This window comes from Pagrus pagrus (assembly GCF_965226575.1).
Source record: "Pagrus pagrus genome assembly, chromosome: 21".
Lineage (NCBI taxonomy): Eukaryota > Metazoa > Chordata > Actinopteri > Spariformes > Sparidae > Pagrus > Pagrus pagrus.
The window spans coordinates 12,573,520-12,592,460 of record NC_140208.1 but is presented as its reverse complement, the minus strand read 5'-3'; the positions used below and the strand labels follow the sequence as shown (position 1 = coordinate 12,592,460).

General features: G+C 41.1%; 1 protein-coding gene across 1 annotated transcript in view; it reads left to right on the top strand.

The window, feature by feature from the left end:
- Nucleotides 1-18,941, top strand: part of LOC311250020 (protocadherin-15-like) — a 195,494-nt gene that overhangs the window by 48,824 nt on the left and 127,729 nt on the right. The window contains exons 4-9 of the mRNA XM_084341511.1: nucleotides 180-245; nucleotides 8,119-8,279; nucleotides 8,830-8,985; nucleotides 12,755-12,874; nucleotides 14,702-14,812; nucleotides 18,041-18,211. Coding sequence (XP_084197637.1) covers nucleotides 180-245; nucleotides 8,119-8,279; nucleotides 8,830-8,985; nucleotides 12,755-12,874; nucleotides 14,702-14,812; nucleotides 18,041-18,211 — 785 coding nt within the window. The remainder of the gene's footprint in view (nucleotides 1-179; nucleotides 246-8,118; nucleotides 8,280-8,829; nucleotides 8,986-12,754; nucleotides 12,875-14,701; nucleotides 14,813-18,040; nucleotides 18,212-18,941) is intronic.

Sequence of the window (18,941 nt, the reverse complement as noted above, 5' to 3'; positions counted from 1 at the left end):
ACTTTCTGCACTGTGCCGTTGCCTCTCATACAACCATTTTAAATCCCTCTGAATACTAACATTAATCAAGTGAAATCATCCACATGCTTCACAAGCTTTTCTACAGCGGATAGAAAGCAGTGAAACTACAGACAAAACCAATCTTAACTCCAAGTTTTCCCTTTTTCTCACCCTCCCAGAATGTAAACTGTCTCGATCGGGTCCTCCTGCCACCATCGTTGCCATAGATGAAGAAAGCCCCAACGGTAAAGTATTCTTTTGTTTTGCTTCTCTCTAACCCTGAGTATGACCCCTTTAGAAGTGTTTTTTTAAGATAGTCATCACCCTTTACCGGTTGTTAAACAAACACTGTTGGATGATCTTGACCTTTTCAGCAGACGCTGATTGGCATGGCATGTAACCTGCACTCATTAATATTCATGAGCTCAGCGCCAACCGTGTCATAGCTGGAGTCTGATCCCTCTCCCGCAAGAAGAGACGTTAGGTCATTCACTTTGTGCTAAATCACGGTGTGTGAGCATAAACAACCACAAACAACAAAATATGAGTGTCCTTGTATGTTTCTATGTGCGCATGTCACAGAAATGTGCCATTTTAGAGTTTGAGAGGAGTAGTAATGATTTAGTCAATTTTACCCAGAGATTTTTTTTAGTGTTTATAATCAATTATCTTGGTTTCCCAGACACTGACGTTGTGTGTCAAGTGGTTGTTTTGCAAAAGATGCTAAAGTTAGACCAAGATGACGGCTGCTGGACATTTATCTGTAATAAACTCCTGATTTGAATGTTTGAGAACTCTTTGCTTCTCTTCTGCCGCCTTGAACCACATGGATAAACAAAAATAAGGCTGCCTGAGTTCTCAGACACCTTTTTATCTGAACACCAAAGGAAACTGTGTTTTTGTTTCCGGAGTTGGCTCATACTGTTAGCTCAAAGACATTCTTAGCTAATTAGTGGTTCCTGGTTTGATGGCTGCGCCATTTAGACTGCAGAAAGTATAAACAAACACAGTCCTAGAGTCTCCTTAGAAGTGTGTTAAAGTGCAGGCTTGTGTGTGTATGTGCATATGAGACTCAGAGGAGGTTTTTCGTGGAGGTATCACAATTTAATTGATGAGTTTAATCCCTACTTTGGTCACGAGTAAATTAAAGCTTATGTTGGCCTCGATGAAGGCCATTAAATCTTTCGGGGGAAGGTGAACTGTACGCAGACAAGCTGGTCTGTGTGGTTAAATCACCTTATCTCCAGCCTTTAGATTACTAACCTGTCATAATGTTTGCCATGTCTGCTTTTTAACACAGTTTTAAATTGTGAGTCCTCAGCACTGTAATCCTAACTGACATAAACAGAGATTAGCATAGCAACACCAGACAGAGAGGAGAGCCGTGCCTTCCATCTACCCAGCCTGCATGTCTGCATCCGTTGATGGCTTAATGCATCCTATTAAGCTATCCGTCCTCTTATTTGTCCCATTTTCCATTTCTACTGTGTTCCTATAGCACATTCTTCATTCAGAAGAGTGCTTACTGGATGTGCACATTGGCCTGGGACTGGTAAATACGTGGAGGACTCGAGTTTCCAATCATCCACCCATGCTGTGACCGTACATGAGAAATTTTCCATGTTTCTCAGTGTTTCAATGCAAAGGTTAATAGGTAGCACACGCACAGGCCTTCATGACAAACTTGAGTAATCTCCAAGCAATAATGATGCTCTGATGAAAGCCAGTAACCCATGGTAATCAATTTGGTAATCAACGTTGGGACTGTATGACTTTAGTTCAACACAAACTAAACCAAAAACTGGGGAGGTGCATCCTTTCAGAAACACATTTTTTCAGTGCCTGGTTGTTTGAATTAAATAACTTGTATAAATATGTAAATGCAACATTTTAAGCTAATTTAACATTGACACAAGGGATTAGTTTGGTTTCAGAAGCGTTGGACACACAAAAGGTAGAAAGTCTTTCAAAAAAGTAAAACAATTTATGCGAATGGTGAGCGCTGCAGTATTTCTGACATTTTACATATCAATCCAGAAAATAACACATTAAAATGAAATTTGTCACACCATGCACTTCAAACAAATGGTAGTCTAATTAATGATGTTTTAATTCTTGCATATTTACAGGATAATAAGTGCATGACAAAGAATTGCTGCTATTACAACATGTGCTTACCGGAGGTTTAGGCAGTAGCCTGAGACGTGCAACCCAGGGCAATATAAAGTTGGCAAATCACTCGGCGCTGCTGTGGAGCCTAATGCTGTGAGTGCACATAATAAGAGGCTTCTCAGATGACCATATCAACATTTTTATTGCCTCCTCTCTCTGGATTTCGACGGCCAGACAGAGGATATTGTTTAGAGAGACTCAAGTGAGTAAGTCAGGCTGAAACTGGGAAAGTCGGGGGGACAAAAATAAGATTTTGAAGACGCACAGCCAGTGGAAATGACATATTTCCAAAATAGTTAAGGTTGCTTTAAATCAAGATGTTCTAATTGGTTGACTCCTGTGCATAAAGAAAAAGAAGAGTGGTTTGCAATTGGATGATGTTAAACCAACGTGTGTGTGCATCTTATCGTCTAGCAAGAATACGTGCGCTGCATGGTTTGTCTATCTTTGTGCGGATTTGCTCATTGTGTACCTACCGTAAGTACAAGTGTGTGTTTGTGCAGTAATCTTCCTAACAGGGCTGTTGAAGAATAATTTAGCATTGGAATGCTTTGTATGCATAATGCCATGTATTGCTCTGTGGCTGCGAGAGAGTGTTACAGATTTAATAGAGAATCTCGCTTTAGGGTGATTATCTTGGGTTTGTGCTGGCAAAGGGGAGAGAGACTCGAGGAATGAAAAGAAGCAGAGTGGTGGGAGAGAAGTAGAGTAACAAGATACAAGTTAGGGAATTTTCCCTCAGGAAAATACCATATAAGGAGATAATATTGAAATTAGGCATGTGATTTTAATAATTTTCAGTAAAAGGGTGATTAGAATGAGTGGATAGGTGTGGGAGTGGTGCACACACACACACACTCACATACATGCACAGAGATATCAGCGTCTCAGCTTCAGCTGGGCTCTTCACAATACCATAATGTACACAATAGCACCCCCTGATGCATTAAATGTATCATTTTGCAGATGATACATGTTATATCACCATAAAAATTGCACATAATTGTGTGCAATCATCTTCGCTCACTGCTCTAACATTATTAGGCTACTGCTGTAAATGATAATCTAGCATGACGCTGAAAATGCTGTAGGAGTCCTGAAGCCAAACACATATTTATTATTCTATACACAGATAGAAAAGTGTCCCAGCTATTAGTTCCAGCAGCAAAATATACTTGCTGAAGTTGTTTTACAATCTTAAAAGTCTATATTAGGGTTAAGGTAATCATGGAAATCCAAAAAAAACAAATAATGTCTTCATATTTTTATGACACGTGCACGACAAAACAGAAAATCCTGAATCTGGTCATGAAGACTAAATTAGGGCTGCCTAAAGCACCAGTGACAAGATAAGGTACAAATTCCTTCCCTCTTTTCTGGTAAACACACCTGAGGCTCCTTGTTCGCCTTCTGTTTTGTTTTTTTTTCTACCTTTAACTACATTTTTCAGATGAAATGAAAAACAGGACTGCCGCCGGCATTTCTAAAATATTCATTCCCAACATACACTGTACATATTCTAATTTAATTTGGTGGATGTGCCTGGCTTGGTATTTCTGTCATTTGATTGAAGATGAGCCTCAGTGTTGCTTAGCCGGTGGAAACCCTTCACCCACAGTGGATGGGTTATCAGTAAGCCCCTACCACATGTTTTGCGAACACAAAACATTAATTAACCTCCTCCCAGACTCGATGAAATGGAAAGACTAAATCTATAATTTAGTGTGCTGTTAGAAGCCTTGTACCTAGATTATTTTTTCTGTGGCTCATTTTATGGGCTTTCTTCTTTTCATCCCTCTTGAGAAACTGGTGACAAGACAACACGGGAGGCAGTGGATGTAGTGGCACTTGTTTTCGTCAGATGGCTGATATGAATTACAGATTTTTGTCCACTTGGGGCCAGCGTAAAATAATGTTCTGATCAAAACACTGACTCATTATCACCATTGTCCGTCTAAGATGTGGGCAAAGCTTCTGGGTCTGAAATCTGAATTCTCTCTAAAGGCCAGCATGGGGCGACCCCACTGGTTGCACAAATAAAAGCACATTTCATGTATTCTTATGAGAAAATTATCCTACTTCTGGTTGATTTATTACTTAACACTGCTTAAGTAGCTTAAGTTATGAAAAACTCTGATTTATTCTACTTGAAAACATTACATATACAGTACATTTGACCAAGACAGTATGTTAGGGTTAGGGGATTAAGGCCAGGGTTAGGGTTCGTAATTCGATTTTCCCCTAGAGGGTTAGATCCAAACAACTGTCATGCCTGTACGGTAAACATAACGCAAAACAAACAAAACGCCATCAGCCGGTGGGTTAGCTCAAGATGAATACTGGAAACATGGGAAAATAGTCTGATTAACAGTAAATCTGCTAAATTAACATATCATATCTTGTTTGTTTAATCCAGACGAAAATATAAGGGTAGAAAACTTTGGACAAGACAAAGAAGCTAACAAACTGCTGGTGCTAGCTTCACATTTGCCCAACTCACACATAACGCAGTAGGGATCTTCTCCTCCATCTCCCAGCAAGAAAGCGAATAAGCATATTTCTGTCTTGCTTAATCAAAAGAGACCCAAACGCAACACACACAGACAGGCAGGCAGGTAACATTACATAAAGCTGATATCCAAATCCAAACTCGGATAATCCAAAGGTCAAAGGTCAAAGGGGAACCAACACAGGTAGGCACAGTAAAGTCCATAAAAGCAAAGCAGTGAAAACTCAAGCACCAAACAGAAATCCACAAGTGAAAAATTAAACAAACCAGGGAAACACGTGGAGAAAAAAGCTGTTTCCTAATGAGTTCACGGTCTCAATCACTAGTACAACATGACATTCATTGAATAAATTATGGCCCCATTTAGAGTAAAACAGATGATATGGCAGGTGTGCTTTGTGGCAGTATGTACAGTGTGGTTTTAAGAGTTTTTCCTCTCGAAGCAGTCAAACAGTCACAATAAACAAAAGTAGTCAAGGCTGGAAAAGCAAAACAAAGACCTGAGAGTTGCTGCACGTCTCCGTCCAGCTGATGGAAACTGCAGAGGCGGGCAGTAATTGATCGAGCGTTGACCAGTACAGGTGACCCCTCACCTCCAAGTAGTCCTGACACATTGTTGCTTTCTAAAGGTATCGATCGTAGCTGCTTCATTTGCAGTGACCTAACCTCAGACAGTGGATTCATTTTTGTGGTTAAATTATCTCAGGTCAAATGACAGATACGTGGGCTTACATTCACTACATCACTTCTTTAGTCCTATTGTATATTGGTATTTGCCTTGAATCCCTCTTTCACCCCCGCCCACACCGCCAAGAGCCAACGTAGCAGGCAGATGTGATGAGTACTCTTCAGCCCATGCCTCATGTACCTGGCTGACACCCGAGCACATTCAGTTAAGCTAATGTCCTGTAAAAATTCTATTAATGCGCCGCCACAATGCTCATTTTCTCTTGATATTCCCTTTACTCTTTCTTCCTATCAGCCTCTCAGTCAACCCAATCTTCCTCACCCCACTCTCCTGCGCTATCTCCCTCATTTTTTCTTGCCCTCCAATTGCTCTCTGTGCGTTCGTTTCTCGGACGCATCCTTCCCTCAGCTCTCCGCGTTGCTGCGCGCCGTTCTGCCTGTATGCTTTAACACATAGGTCAATCTAATCAGGTGTGGCTGAGTGCTGTAGTCAGTCACACTTCCTATGAGGTGAGGTCACTACGAAAAAGAGCCCATTTGTATTAGATGGTCCAAGGAATTAAATTAGAAACAGTCAGACAAGGTGTAGACACTATCTGTCTTCTTTGCCTGTACTTAAAAAAAAAAAAAAAATCATTTTACAAGACGGAAGCAGAAAACCAGGAGAGAGGAAGCCAGAAGATGGAAAGGGATGAAACTCCCTTAACGAATTCCATTTTCTCTCCTGCTTCTCATAGAAGAAAACCAATTTCATTAAATTTCCCCGTTTATTTAACATCAGCGAATCACAGCAAGGCGTTTGACACGGTTTCCATGGTAGCGCAGAAGGCCATGACCCAATTTTATGTCTGGCAGATCAGACACGAGATCAGTCAGCGCCAAGTGTTGTTTTATGTGCGTGCGCACGTGGAGGGAAAGTGTGAAGTTTACGAGCATGCGTACACACACACACACACACACGCGCGCGCACACACAGTCCTCAACTTTTTAAATCTGTCTTTATTTTTTTTTACTCTTTCTCATCTACCTTTGCCAATCTCTCTGTCTCTCTCTCTCACACTCTCTCTCTCTCTCTCTCTCTCTCTCACACACACACACACACACACACACACACACACACACACACACTGTGGCTTTGTTGTGTCATTGGTGACAGTCTAGAGGACAAGCAGCCTCAATGCCAGTTTGTTTATTTGTTTGTCCGTACTGATCTATGTGTGATATTATCTGTTAAAGGGCGGATGCCAAGTTAAATTCTTTACTTATCTCTTTCTCCACTTACAAACCAACGTCGTATGCATGAAAACACGCAGAAATCCGTGTTTAAGGCTGAAAATCTGCAACGTGTAGTAACAATGTGCCGAAGGAAAGTTTTGTTCTCGCTCACGATGGTTGTTTTTGATTAATAATGCAGCACGTAGGGGCTGGTAATGGGTCTCGAAAGTATTTGGAGCAGAGTCAAGCGATTTAAAGTTTTCGCTTCTCAGGTGCTTTCTTTTCCCGTCCTCACAGATTAAAATGACCCCTGACGGGGTATGCTGCTGTATTTACATCCAAAAAAGCATGCGTTAGTTTATGAAACTGATTAAACGCACGAATTAGCATTGTGAACTTTATCAAGTATAAATTAAAATATCATAAAGGTCCCATATTGTATAAAGAGTGATTTCCACGTTAAAGTAAATACTGTGCAAGTATCGAAAACACTCAATCCTCGGAGAAATGCACATGTATTTAGAAAAGTTTTCCTTCAAACGAGCCCTCAGGACTCAGGACTGGCAGACACGCTGATGCAGAAACACATTGGGCGGTGCCTGCTCAGGCTTGTGACAGCCGACCAATCAAAGCAAACTGAGGCTTAAAGGGACAGGCACAAAAACGGAGCAATCAGAAAGAGGGTGAATAGAGGTGCTACAAATAAACTGTTCATTTGAAGATATTAATGACAATTTTCATTTGTTGTTTGGCAGCAGCGCTTTGTCTTTATTAACAGTGTCAATCACCAGTGAGGTCAGGATGTTTCTATGATTTTTCTCTTGAAACTTACCTTCTCTGAAAAACTTACCCTCCTCTGCTCTACCTCCTTCCTGTCTTTGCGTTGACTGAGATGTAGCATGCAACTCTTGAAAATATAAAGCTGACAGCTTCTATTTAAATCATGTCTCATCTTGCGGTTTATATTTCTGTGCCCCTCCTTTTCTGTTTCTTTCAAATTGCTTCTTCGCCCACGGTTGATTGTGTTAAATGGAAGATGTCTGCCATCCGCGCTGACTGCCTTATTAAAATGTTTACCTTTATTCCTTTTGAGGGTTTTCTTGTGAACAATCATGCAGATGAAAGCGTTGAACTCATTAAAGCATTTGCTGTATCCCAGCATCTTTCTCAAAAATGGTGATTTTATTCTGTGTTCCGGTTGGTCTTCCAGGTACTGCTATACACAAGTCAAACAGAATAGGCCCCAAATCGTATCTGCCATAATTAATTTAATTTTGCAGAGTTCCACATGCTTTTTACTCTCTCTGCCTTTCCGCCTGTGTGCTTCTCCATCTAATTGACCTTGGCTTCAACCTAACCACAATTCCCAGATATGATTAATTGAGGACACAAGAAAAGCAAAGAGTCCTCTCTTCCTTTTCTTTAACTAATAAAGTCCAATAACATTTCTCTGCAGAAGTTACTTGAATCATACTCAACATACATACATATTTCCTGGAGCTGTCCTTTCATGAGTGTTTTTATTGTATTCCCAGGAACGTTACTGGTGGAGAACATGCAGATAAATGGCATGGCCGAGGGTCCGGATCGTACCATCTCTCTGTCCCTAAGGGATAACTACAACCACTGGGTGATCCTTGACCCTTCGAAACAAGCCCTTTACCTCAACAGCACCGGACGGGTTCTGGATAGAGATGTAAGACAACTTCACTTTTTTATTTTAGTCTTGTCTATTATGACGAACTGTTTTTTATATTTGCAGTGTCTTCTCCTCTGTGCTCTATTTTGCTCTTCTTGATTTGGCTCCTCAATGTCAGAAAGATAGAAATTGAAATCTTAATGGCTCATGAGTGACTACTGTTTTTCAAAAAGCACATTGAGTGTAGTGTTTCGGCAGATGGAGGTAATACCCCCTGGTTTCTTTGGTCCTATTTTTTCCTTTTTCACTAACACTACAGAGGATAAATATGGCACGGCTGTCTGGCTTTCTCCAGCATTTGCTTTTGAGAGGAAAAAGTTTTAGCTTCATCTCAACTGGAAAGCAACCAGACTCCTGCTGTTTTTCCTCTATAAAGTAATCCAGCAGAAGTTCTTGAGAGTCTGAGTTGGCACAAAAAAGTGCAACATAAAGATGCTGGGTCCGTGTTATAGTTTTTATTTTCTTTTATAATTTATCATTACTGTACACTTGTAGTTTTTAACCATATATCTTTTCCCTCTGTTTTTTTATTCTTTTCCTTTGCCAGCCCCCCTCGTACATTCAGTCCATTGTGGTGCAGGTTCAGTGTACCAATGAGCTGGTAGGAACTGTGATTTTACACGAAGTCCGCATCGTTGTTCGAGACCGCAACGACAACGCACCGAGTTTTCAACAGCCGAGATACTACGTCGCCGTCAGTGAGGTAAACACACATACACAGTGACAAACACACACACCCTCTGTCTCTCACTGAGATCTAGTGAAGTAAAAGGAAACGTCATAAAACTCAGTGTAGTGGAAATACTTTACAGCCTTTCCCCTAAATCAGCAGCCATTTATTGCACTTATCCTGCAGTGCTGCTGTCTTTCACAGTGGCAGGTACAGCACTCATGGGTCTGAGACTACAGTCCACTCCAGACCCAACTGCCAGAAGAAATGTTGGCACTGTGGGTTTTTCTGCAAACCAGGGATGTGTTAAAATGTCTTTATGTGGCACCTTTATGTTTTTTTTTAGTTTAAATTTTTATTATTTTATGTTGTCACAATGATTTACTCATGGTCTGATTAGGTTTAGGCACAAAAAACACCCAGTTAGGGTTAGGGAAATATCATGTTTTGACCTACCTGGTTCTAACACAGCTGGAAATCGTCCAAGGGGGTGGGGGTTTTGTTGCCACTCATGCATTCCTCTGCTCCTCGGATGGTCCCTCTTCTTCCGACTTCAGTGTGTTCGTGTGCGTCATGTTGGAATGTGGGAGCAACACGGACGCTAAAAGGCAGTTGTTTCGCATTTTATCGTTTAGAGTTTCCAGTATTTGAGTGGCAAGGAAGCACAAAGGAAACAACACAATGATCATACAATTTATGACTTTGGTGAAAGTTTCTTACCATCAACCCAATGTTTACCTTTGTCCGCCATGTTTCAGCATCCTATGACGTGAACTCAGCAACTCTCCTACTCCAAATTTTCTCCAACTGTCCAAGTTATTGTTATGACTTGAGAGGGCATTCACGTGAATTGGAGAATTGGAAAAAATGTCCCAACATGGAGTCAAAATATCCGTCTCACCTCGCTGCAACACAACCACCAACCCTTCCACCTCCCAGCGTGATAGTCAGGTCACATACATTGATACGTTGATTTGATCAAAGTTGTCCGTGTACGTCTTTCGCAGAAATGTTGAATGCCTATATCATATTCCGGCAGTGTAGGGCCAGTTCAGCAGGAGTACAACAGATCAGTTGTACTGTACTGAGCTACTCCCCGTGCAGCTCTGGGGGTCAGGCGTGAGGCTAACAATGCAGCAACGACCTGCACTCAGAAATGTCCCCTTGCGTAGCTGCATACTGCAATGCATTTCAATTTGAAACCGCCATCCTTTCCTCGGCTCTTTGGGCAGCTGAGGTAAGGATCCAGATCTGTTTTCCTGAGGCCTCCAGAATAGTCTTTTAAGATGCCAATCCCACAACGAGCGTGTCCTTCGTAGTTCTGGGGGGAGTGGAATTTAACGAGTAGAGGTTCAAACTTAAACTGGACAAGGATACATGCAGCCTGCTGCCAGCACAGACCGAGGCGTACCCAGTAGAATATCTCATTATACAGTCTTCCACAGCCTGTCCAACTCAATCTGTCTTCTCAACCCCTCTCTCTTGGCCTCTCTCTTCTCTGTTTTTGCAGCTCCCCCTCCCCTCTCCTCTCCCCCCCGGACTCCCATGCCCCCTTCACCACTCCCAGCTTTCATTATGCCACCATTTCTCAACCTCTCCACCTTTCCGCTGCCACACTCTATATATTTCTGGATGTCGATCCTCCTCCTCCTCCTCCTCCTCCTCCTCCACCCAGCCACCTCTTACAGGTCTCCAGTTTCTCATTACTCCTTCTAAAATAATTCTCCTCCGTTCACCTCAGCGACCACCATACAATTTAGGAGATGCATCGTAAAAAACCCTATAAATTGATTCCTGTTCCAGGCCAAGGTAAATGTGCCGGTAATAATTTTCAAAAAAGCGAATACATTTATTCTGACATGGGCAATAATTAAGATTTCAGTGCAGGTCTGCTCATTAGACAGACAGCTATTGTCTAATTCACTTCTGTTGCCCCCAGAACTCCATCCAAATGCTTTAAATTTAATATTTAGAGAGTGACTGAGGAGTTCATCCAGCTTCATTTACATCAAACCTGCTTTTAGTTGTCCATTACTAGCAATTATTGAGTGCAAGAAATGGCAGCCAACAAATTAGGAGAGGCAGTATGGTTATTTATAAGGAGGACGAGGACACAATTTATGTGTTCACAGCGATAGTTTCCGGGGACAAGGTGATCCTTGTGGCTGATTTCATGAGTTGGCACTGGTGCCAGAGTCTGGAGTTGTTTCATTAGAGCCGTATCGAGAAGTGGCAAAGTGACAGCGTGAGATGTTCTGAAGACCATTGTTGTATCAGTGGGAGGCAGAGATAACCCTGTTGAGGGAAATGATGTAACAAATCATTGGAGCAGCAGCTAAATTAAACTTAATCTCAAATGTTTCTCGTGCCGTCGGGAGATTAGACTTCTGTTTTGACGCATAATCACTGAAAACACACCACGGCAATTTATGGCTGGCAAAGTTTTTTTTTCTTTCATGTACTTTGGCAAGTGTTTAACTTGCAGGTTAGACTTCCTCCCAGTGAAAATCAAACTTAATATCTGGTTTCTCTTGTCTCTTGTTGCACGTGTACAGTGGATATTAAACTGCAGGTTAAAGCACACATGAAAGACAAAATCACTTGGCATTTATTTACACTTTATATGTACATTTTAAGCCACTGACTACATCTAATGCACAGCAGGTATGTACTATACATAATTAGGCTACTTTTTTGTTTTTTAAGTTGGGTTTTCTTGCTAGTTTATCCCAAAAAAGGGAACATTACACTGTAAAAATCTCTTAAAATTAAAATATATATATATATATATATATATATATATATGTTTATTTTTTTGTCAGTTTTTTATTACTATGTTATTTCCCTTGCCTGTTTTTTTGTTGCCATTTCATTGTCGCACTTTTGGATTTTTTTGTTTTTGGACATCGGCTCATTAAAGCTTGCTTAAAGCTTGATTGAGCTATCTCTTACTAATTAATAATATTAATGCACTTCATAGCTAAACTGGTAAATCGTGCTCAAAGTAAGAATATATCAAGAAGTTCACTAACAGCATTGTGACATATTGGATTGACTGAATTGTTTGTGACAAGATAATTAACGCCAAGATAATTAAGGGTAGGTGTCATACTACCGACACCTTTTTGGTCTTTGCTGTCTCTGTTGTGACAATGAGGCATTATCTGTTTCACCTATCTGTTTCTGCTTTTATTCGCTCTTATTATTCTTCACTGAAATCAACGGCAAAATAAAGATATCTGCACTTGTTTTTGTTCTGAGAGTGACAAGCACTCTTAACATACCCGACATGATTTCCTGTCACCCGATGCCCCGCTTTTATCTAAAAATTTCTATTTGATGGGGCAATGAGGTGTAACAAACATTCACAGTGGTGACAGAGAGAAAGACTGGGGCGCAGACTACAGACAGACAGAAAGTTTGACAAACCATGCCGCCTGTGTTTTTATTTCCAGAGCAAATTAAAGCACACAAACAGCTGCAAGCTGATCTTCCTTTTCAAACCCCATTCGAGCACAATAAACATAAAACTGCAAATCATTTTCTGTTTGTTTTGAAGAGACAGTGGGGGATCAAAATTTCTTAAGGCCAGACGCATAGTGTTTTTTAATGGGTCCCTCCCTCATCTCTGCCAAGTACTGACAGTAGATGTTTGCATGACATTGTCAGGAAGACGAGACACGACAATACAAGATACAAGGAGCCGTCCGATGTCAGTGCTACAAAGTGTGGAAGTGTTTGGTATCATTGTGCGAACTTGTAGACAAAGTGACTGAAATTGTCTGACTGTGTTTGTTTCCAGCTGACGCCGGTAGGAACCACCATCTTCTCTGGTTTCTCGGGGAACAATGGGGCGACAGACATCGACGACGGACCCAACGGACAGATAGAGTACACCATTCAGTACAACCCAAAAGACCCGGTATGTTATCTATCTGTTACGACATGTTATGTTCTACAGTTGTAAAGACCGCAACTTCAACTCGGAGAGCCAAAGGTCTTTACTGACAACGGTTCCCACAGCTCCTTAAAAGGAATCAAGAATTACTCAGATACATTTATCATTTACAGTACAGTTTAATTTGCAGATGGTGCGTTTAAGGCTGATGGGAATAATGTCAAGCAAACCACCAGCATGTATCTGTTTGATTAGCTTAGGGAGAGACAATAATTGAAGTTTTTACAGTTTACAGTACATTAGGTAGGTAGATACACTAGCATCTGGCTACCTGCTTGACTTTGTCTAAACTGTTTAACAACCCTAGTGTTGTAAAATGACAAATTAATGAACCTTTATCTTTACCTTTTGTCACCTTTTTTGTTATTGTCAGTCACTGCTAGCTAGCTAACAAGCTAGTGATGAGTCGCGAAGGTAAGATGCTTGTTGACGTTGGTGAAGTTTGCTGACAACAGTTGAAGGAAGATAAGTTTCAGAGGTGTTTGGTGTCGGCAAGAAATGAAGCGAGATGTAATTGGGGGTCAAAAGTGTTGAGTCCCACATGAAACCTGAAAAATACCAGAGGTAAGCAGTGAAAACTAGTCGGGCTATGCTAATTCCTGCACTGTTTGCACGTAGCGCACCTGAAGCTTCTTCTGACCTTCTCACAACAATTGGCATTGAGCAGTTTTATGTCCCCACCTGAAACACGAAGGCCGGATGGGCTGTGTCTTCTTCACATGACAAATGTGAGGACAGTGTCCCTTTTTTGGGTCTCAAAATTTAAGGTTTTGATTCAAAAGCATTGCATTTGACTTTAAGAACAGTGCAAGAACTCTGCAGACAAACATTTAAAACAGTGTTACACATGCCAGGTGTTTTTAGCGATTGATTCCCACACACCGGAGGACGGATGACTCACAGCCGGTTTGAGCAACGACCTCTCTTACATCCATCCGGGTGAGATCAGGGTTCTTTTCCAGAGACGAGGAGGCCCGATCTCAGCTGAGGGACCACAAGGCCACGCTCCTGGAAACTGAGCAGCTGAAGAACGTGCTTCAGAAAGCTGAGGCTATGAGCTCCTGTGAGCTGAGCGGAGAAAAGCTGGCCTGCCCCTCATCAGTGGAGGAACTTCTTCAATAACGCAAGGACATGAAAAGAAAACATTCAGCGGAAAGGTGGATGCTCATCACCGTCCTCACTGCAGCAAAGAGATCTCAACAAAGAACACCACAGAGAGAGAAACCTTGAGGCTGTAGAGGTCACTGAGACCCTTTTCCTTCAACTAGACATTCAAGCCTGTCTCAGAAGAGCTGAGAGCTGGTTGTTTTCGAGCGTGTGAGGAAACCAAACAAGATCAACTTCATCGTGAGCTGCAGCAAACGCTCCATAAAGAAACAGACTCGAGGAACCAGGCAGAGACTGAAAAACCTAAAGGACTTTGAGATCGAAGAAGCCTTTTGTAAAGAGTTTAACCAGCAGCTCCACAGAGAGGAGAGACAGAGAGTGGAGTGAGAGCAGAGCACACCGCAGGCCGTTTACATCTGGGAGGCATTTCTACAGAGATTGGAAGAAGCCAATAGCTGTTTTACTCCTTAATATCTCTTTTGCTTTCTCGTTCCAGTATTACCAATCTCACAGAGATTCATCAGTCTTTTGCCGTGAAGCGTCCCTACTCATCTCAACTCGGCATAAAATTAATATATTCTTGGCAGGCTGAGAGAGGAATACTCCAAAATGGTGAAAACTTGACTGCTGACCCTGTAACTGACTGAATATGTTTGTGTTTGTTATGTATCCGTGTGTTTTTAGACAACAAACAGAACCTTTGACATCCCTCTGACACTGTTTGGCGCCGTAGTCCTCCGAGAAAGACTCAACTACGAGGAGATAACACGGTACCTGGTCATCATACAAGCAAATGTAAGTGGTTTCTCTTTCTCATATCCGTATTTGTCTGCTCGCACGTCTCTGCGGAGCTTTCAACAGCCAAGTATAGTATTTTTTCACACATTATAAAATATAGAAATGATTCGAAAGGTGTGTTTTTCATCCGAGACCCGTCATAAGGGATGTCTGGAGAAACTCTCTCCTGATTGAGTGGGAGTGTAGTCTGGAGCCGAGAGTATTGTTATGCTTATGAATTTTTCTTTATTATCACAATAATGCTGCTGTTGCACAGCCTTCGGACCGTTTCTGCTCTGAGTCAGCCTTAGGAGAGCTTTAAGTGCATCCTTAATTATCACTAATGTCTCTGTTAATGTAAATGTTGTCCTCCTTTTATTCCACAGCACTCTTTGTTCTATTCATGAAAGTGGTTTATATTAAAGTTTATTTCACTCGACACAAAAACAGGCTCATGGGGGAACGGCGGTGGACGTTTGAAGGATCTAAGCCGAGGCATGACAGAAAATTGTTTAAGTTGCACAATTAAGGTTTTTGTTATGACAGGAAAACCTTTCTCACAAAACCTTTAGTTCCCATCCGAGTATTCTGGCAAAATATTCATTTGTCTCAAGGCCCATTTACCCTGAAAGCATTATTAAAAGTCAACAGTACACTGAAAGATTAATGTGTTTCTGACTGCTTGAAAGCTCGACGTATTCGCCATTCATGTGTATACAATATTAAGAGTGTTTTGAAGGGGAATTTGCCGAATATAAATTCTTAGCAACGACACAGATGTGCAGCTGAGGGGAAAAAACCCTCGGCAGCCCTTTTCGGAGGTGCTGCCATATGAAAAACACATCCTCATACATAACGACTGTCTGCGTGTCTCCAAAACGACATATATCACCGTTCCCAAAACACCATGCAGTGTTGCTGTGACACACGACATCGAAGTTTGGTTATGAGAAAAGTTAGCACGGCTATCATGCTAACGAGCTACTCGTAATTTGGGCCGGCTAATTATAAACTACTCGAAAATCGTGTAGAGTACGACCGAACATGCACGTATATACCCTTCTGCAGGTTTTCAACCAGGCTGTGCTATTCTTCATTAACCGAAGTTACGTATATTATTAGCCAACGTCACTTCTCTGCCAACATCGACTGTGTGAACATAGATGGCTGTCGCGTGACTCACCAAGCGGTGTTATCTTCACAACTTGGCAAAAAAAAACAGCAAAACTTTATCGAGTTAAGTTTTATAAAACCAACAATTTAATGTAAGGAAAATAATGAGTTGATGAAAATCATGACAATTTTTAATTAGGTGTTATTTTACTAAACGCAAGTAAACATTAAATTCAACTTTAAATTGGTCTACATGCTGAGAAAATGGGAGCCTTTTTTATTTTCGAGTAAAAAGAAAGCTGTATCTAAATCTGCGGACTGCCTCCTCCGAAGCCAAGTCTACAGGTCCTCCAGAGGACGCGAGGGTCAGGCTGAAGTTGAGCGTCCTCTCACAGTAAGACGGTCGAGCCCTTCAGCCAAAGAAAGTTAATTAACAGGCAGTCACTTGTTACCAGAAGCTTTGTGTCACTTCAAATAGCAACGTTGTTATTGTTGTTATTTATTTAACTGTGTGTGAAATATTTTGAATTAAGTTATTCAGCCTCATAGGCTCATCTGTTCAACCACAGAACCACATGTGTTCTGTTTAAAAGGTAAAAACCCTCACGGCTGCCTCAAAGGCCAAAACTGCTGTGGGCCCCACATGGGTTTACCCACAGGGGGCCCAAATGGGATTAGTGTTTGTTTGCTCCTGCCCACAGTAAAGCCACACTTTTCCCTACACGGGCATTGCTGGGCTGCTGTCACTGTCTCGTGCTCATGTTCTCTGTTATTTTTCAATGCATGCGGTATATAAATAGATTCTTTATTGAAACTACGGCTGTCATGGTTATGAAAGACTCCTTGCAAAAACATGGCTGTTGCAATGAAGCGTATGAGGCACCACGGTTTGAAGAGATTATTTTCGGGCAGAGACCTCCGCTTCTTTACTGCGAGGTGATTGACACTAAGGAGGGCATAATGTAATGAAGTGATAGAGAAACACTCAATTTAGATGTGATTAAATACGAGTAAAGAGCTAAGTTTAACATAAAGTAATGAAGGTTTTATGCTTCGTATCTTGTTTCTATCCAAGTGTTTATCTCCTACTATACTGCCTGATACGCAGAGACAGCTACTGTATATACTTTGTTGTACATCGGAGTCCTGACGTCTTGCTCAAAGTTGAAAGAGCAGGTATTATCTTTATGGTTTGGGTGGACATGTGATGGTCGCATTGATTATCTGAGAGTTCGGTTTTCTTGTAGATTCCCTGAGTTTTTTACAAAATAACAAAAAAGAAAAAGGTTTGTGTGTAGCTTTATTATCTTGAAATAAGAACTGAAAACACAGCAGTTATGTTGACCATTCAGATGAATAGACCTGTAAAGTGTTTCCTGTGAATTTGCTGAGCAGCTACCTTTGTATGTAATTGGACGGCGGATATTTCAACAAAAAGCAGATCAACAAACAGACGGTGGCACTGGATTTTAAAGGAGTACACCAAAGTGTGATTGCACACTCATGCCTAAGCAGAAATAAAAGTTTGTGAATCGCTTTACTTTCAATATCTGAACAGTAATCTGCGTTCTATGTCAAGCAGACGTATGGATTTTTTTAGGGATTTGCTATTCTAAGACATAGGCTGCTGGAGATTAGGCTAACTGTTTTTTAAAACATATCTGCCATTGAGAGCAAGAAAAAAGGTTCAGTACTTAAACATTTGTTTTTTTCTATGTATATTAACATATATTGATGTAATTTTATGTATATCAGTGCAATTGGCATTCATCATGAAATGTGTTGTGTAGGTGTAGTCCTGAAAATGATTAGCTGATTGCCCTGCCATCAGCTAATGGGCATCCATTAAAAATAAACAAATAAACACACCAGTTACAAATGCATTAGAAGTCTGTTTATCTGCTCTTGATGAGGTATAAATAGAGATGAAGACGGTAAGTCGAATAGAAAGCAGCCTTTGAAGGCACTGAGAGATCCCTGCAGTTCTGTTGATTTGATTTTCTGAAAATGTTCGTTGCGACTGTGTCGTGCTCACTTTCTATTCGAGACAGGAAGATAAGGACATGCAAGTATCTAAATACGAAAGCAGAATATCATCCAAAAATAAAACAAAGGCTCCCTCTCTCTTTCTAGGATCGAGCCCCCTATCCGAGTGAGCGCCGCACAGCCACCACCACTCTAACTGTTGACGTCCTGGATGGCGATGACTTGGGCCCCATGTTTCTACCTTGTACGCTTGTGGGAAACACCCGCGACTGCAGTCCCATCACGTATAGGGCTAATGTACTGGAGCTGACAGAGCCGGTAAGTGTGTGCCTATTATTATTTTTATCTATGTGACTCATTTCATTGCTGCATTACCTATTGCCATCAGCAAACAGTGGTAGGATGTGTGTGCTTTAATTTTCTTTTGTTATATTTTTGTATATTTAGTGTACTTTTGGGTTATGTGAGCTCAAAATACCCGTGGTTTAGAGTAACGGGGGCAACAACTCATTATAATTCTTTATCTCCTTATTTACACTGACTTTATGCATATAAAATAGTGCATAGGTTGAATAACAGCCTATTCGAAGAGCAAAACGCATAATACTACATAAACTTGCATAATTTTCAAGTTTAGGGCTTTAAAAACTGATATATATGTTATATATTACTGGATTTTGAAATCTCAAGGGCTACATGATGCATGAATTATACAGAGGCTGGTGTTTAAGTCGCTCAGGAAAGAGGAGAAAGAAGAGAGTGGGTTACACGATCATTCATTGGCTGTTGTGGGCTCTAGGGCAGGCATAGAGGCTCGTATCTACTCAAATGAGCTGTCAATCAAATGGCTGCTATGTCAGGATCTCCGGTGTGGAAGGATGATGGCGAGGAGTCTTTTTTTTTTTTTAACAGATAAAAGTATGAAAAGTCATCCACTATCATATTTGTTTGCCTTTTTGTCACCAGTTAATCATAAAAAACTGTGTTTTGGACTAAATATGCTATCTCAACTGGACATTTGTGAATAAGAGAGGACAGTTCTTGTTGG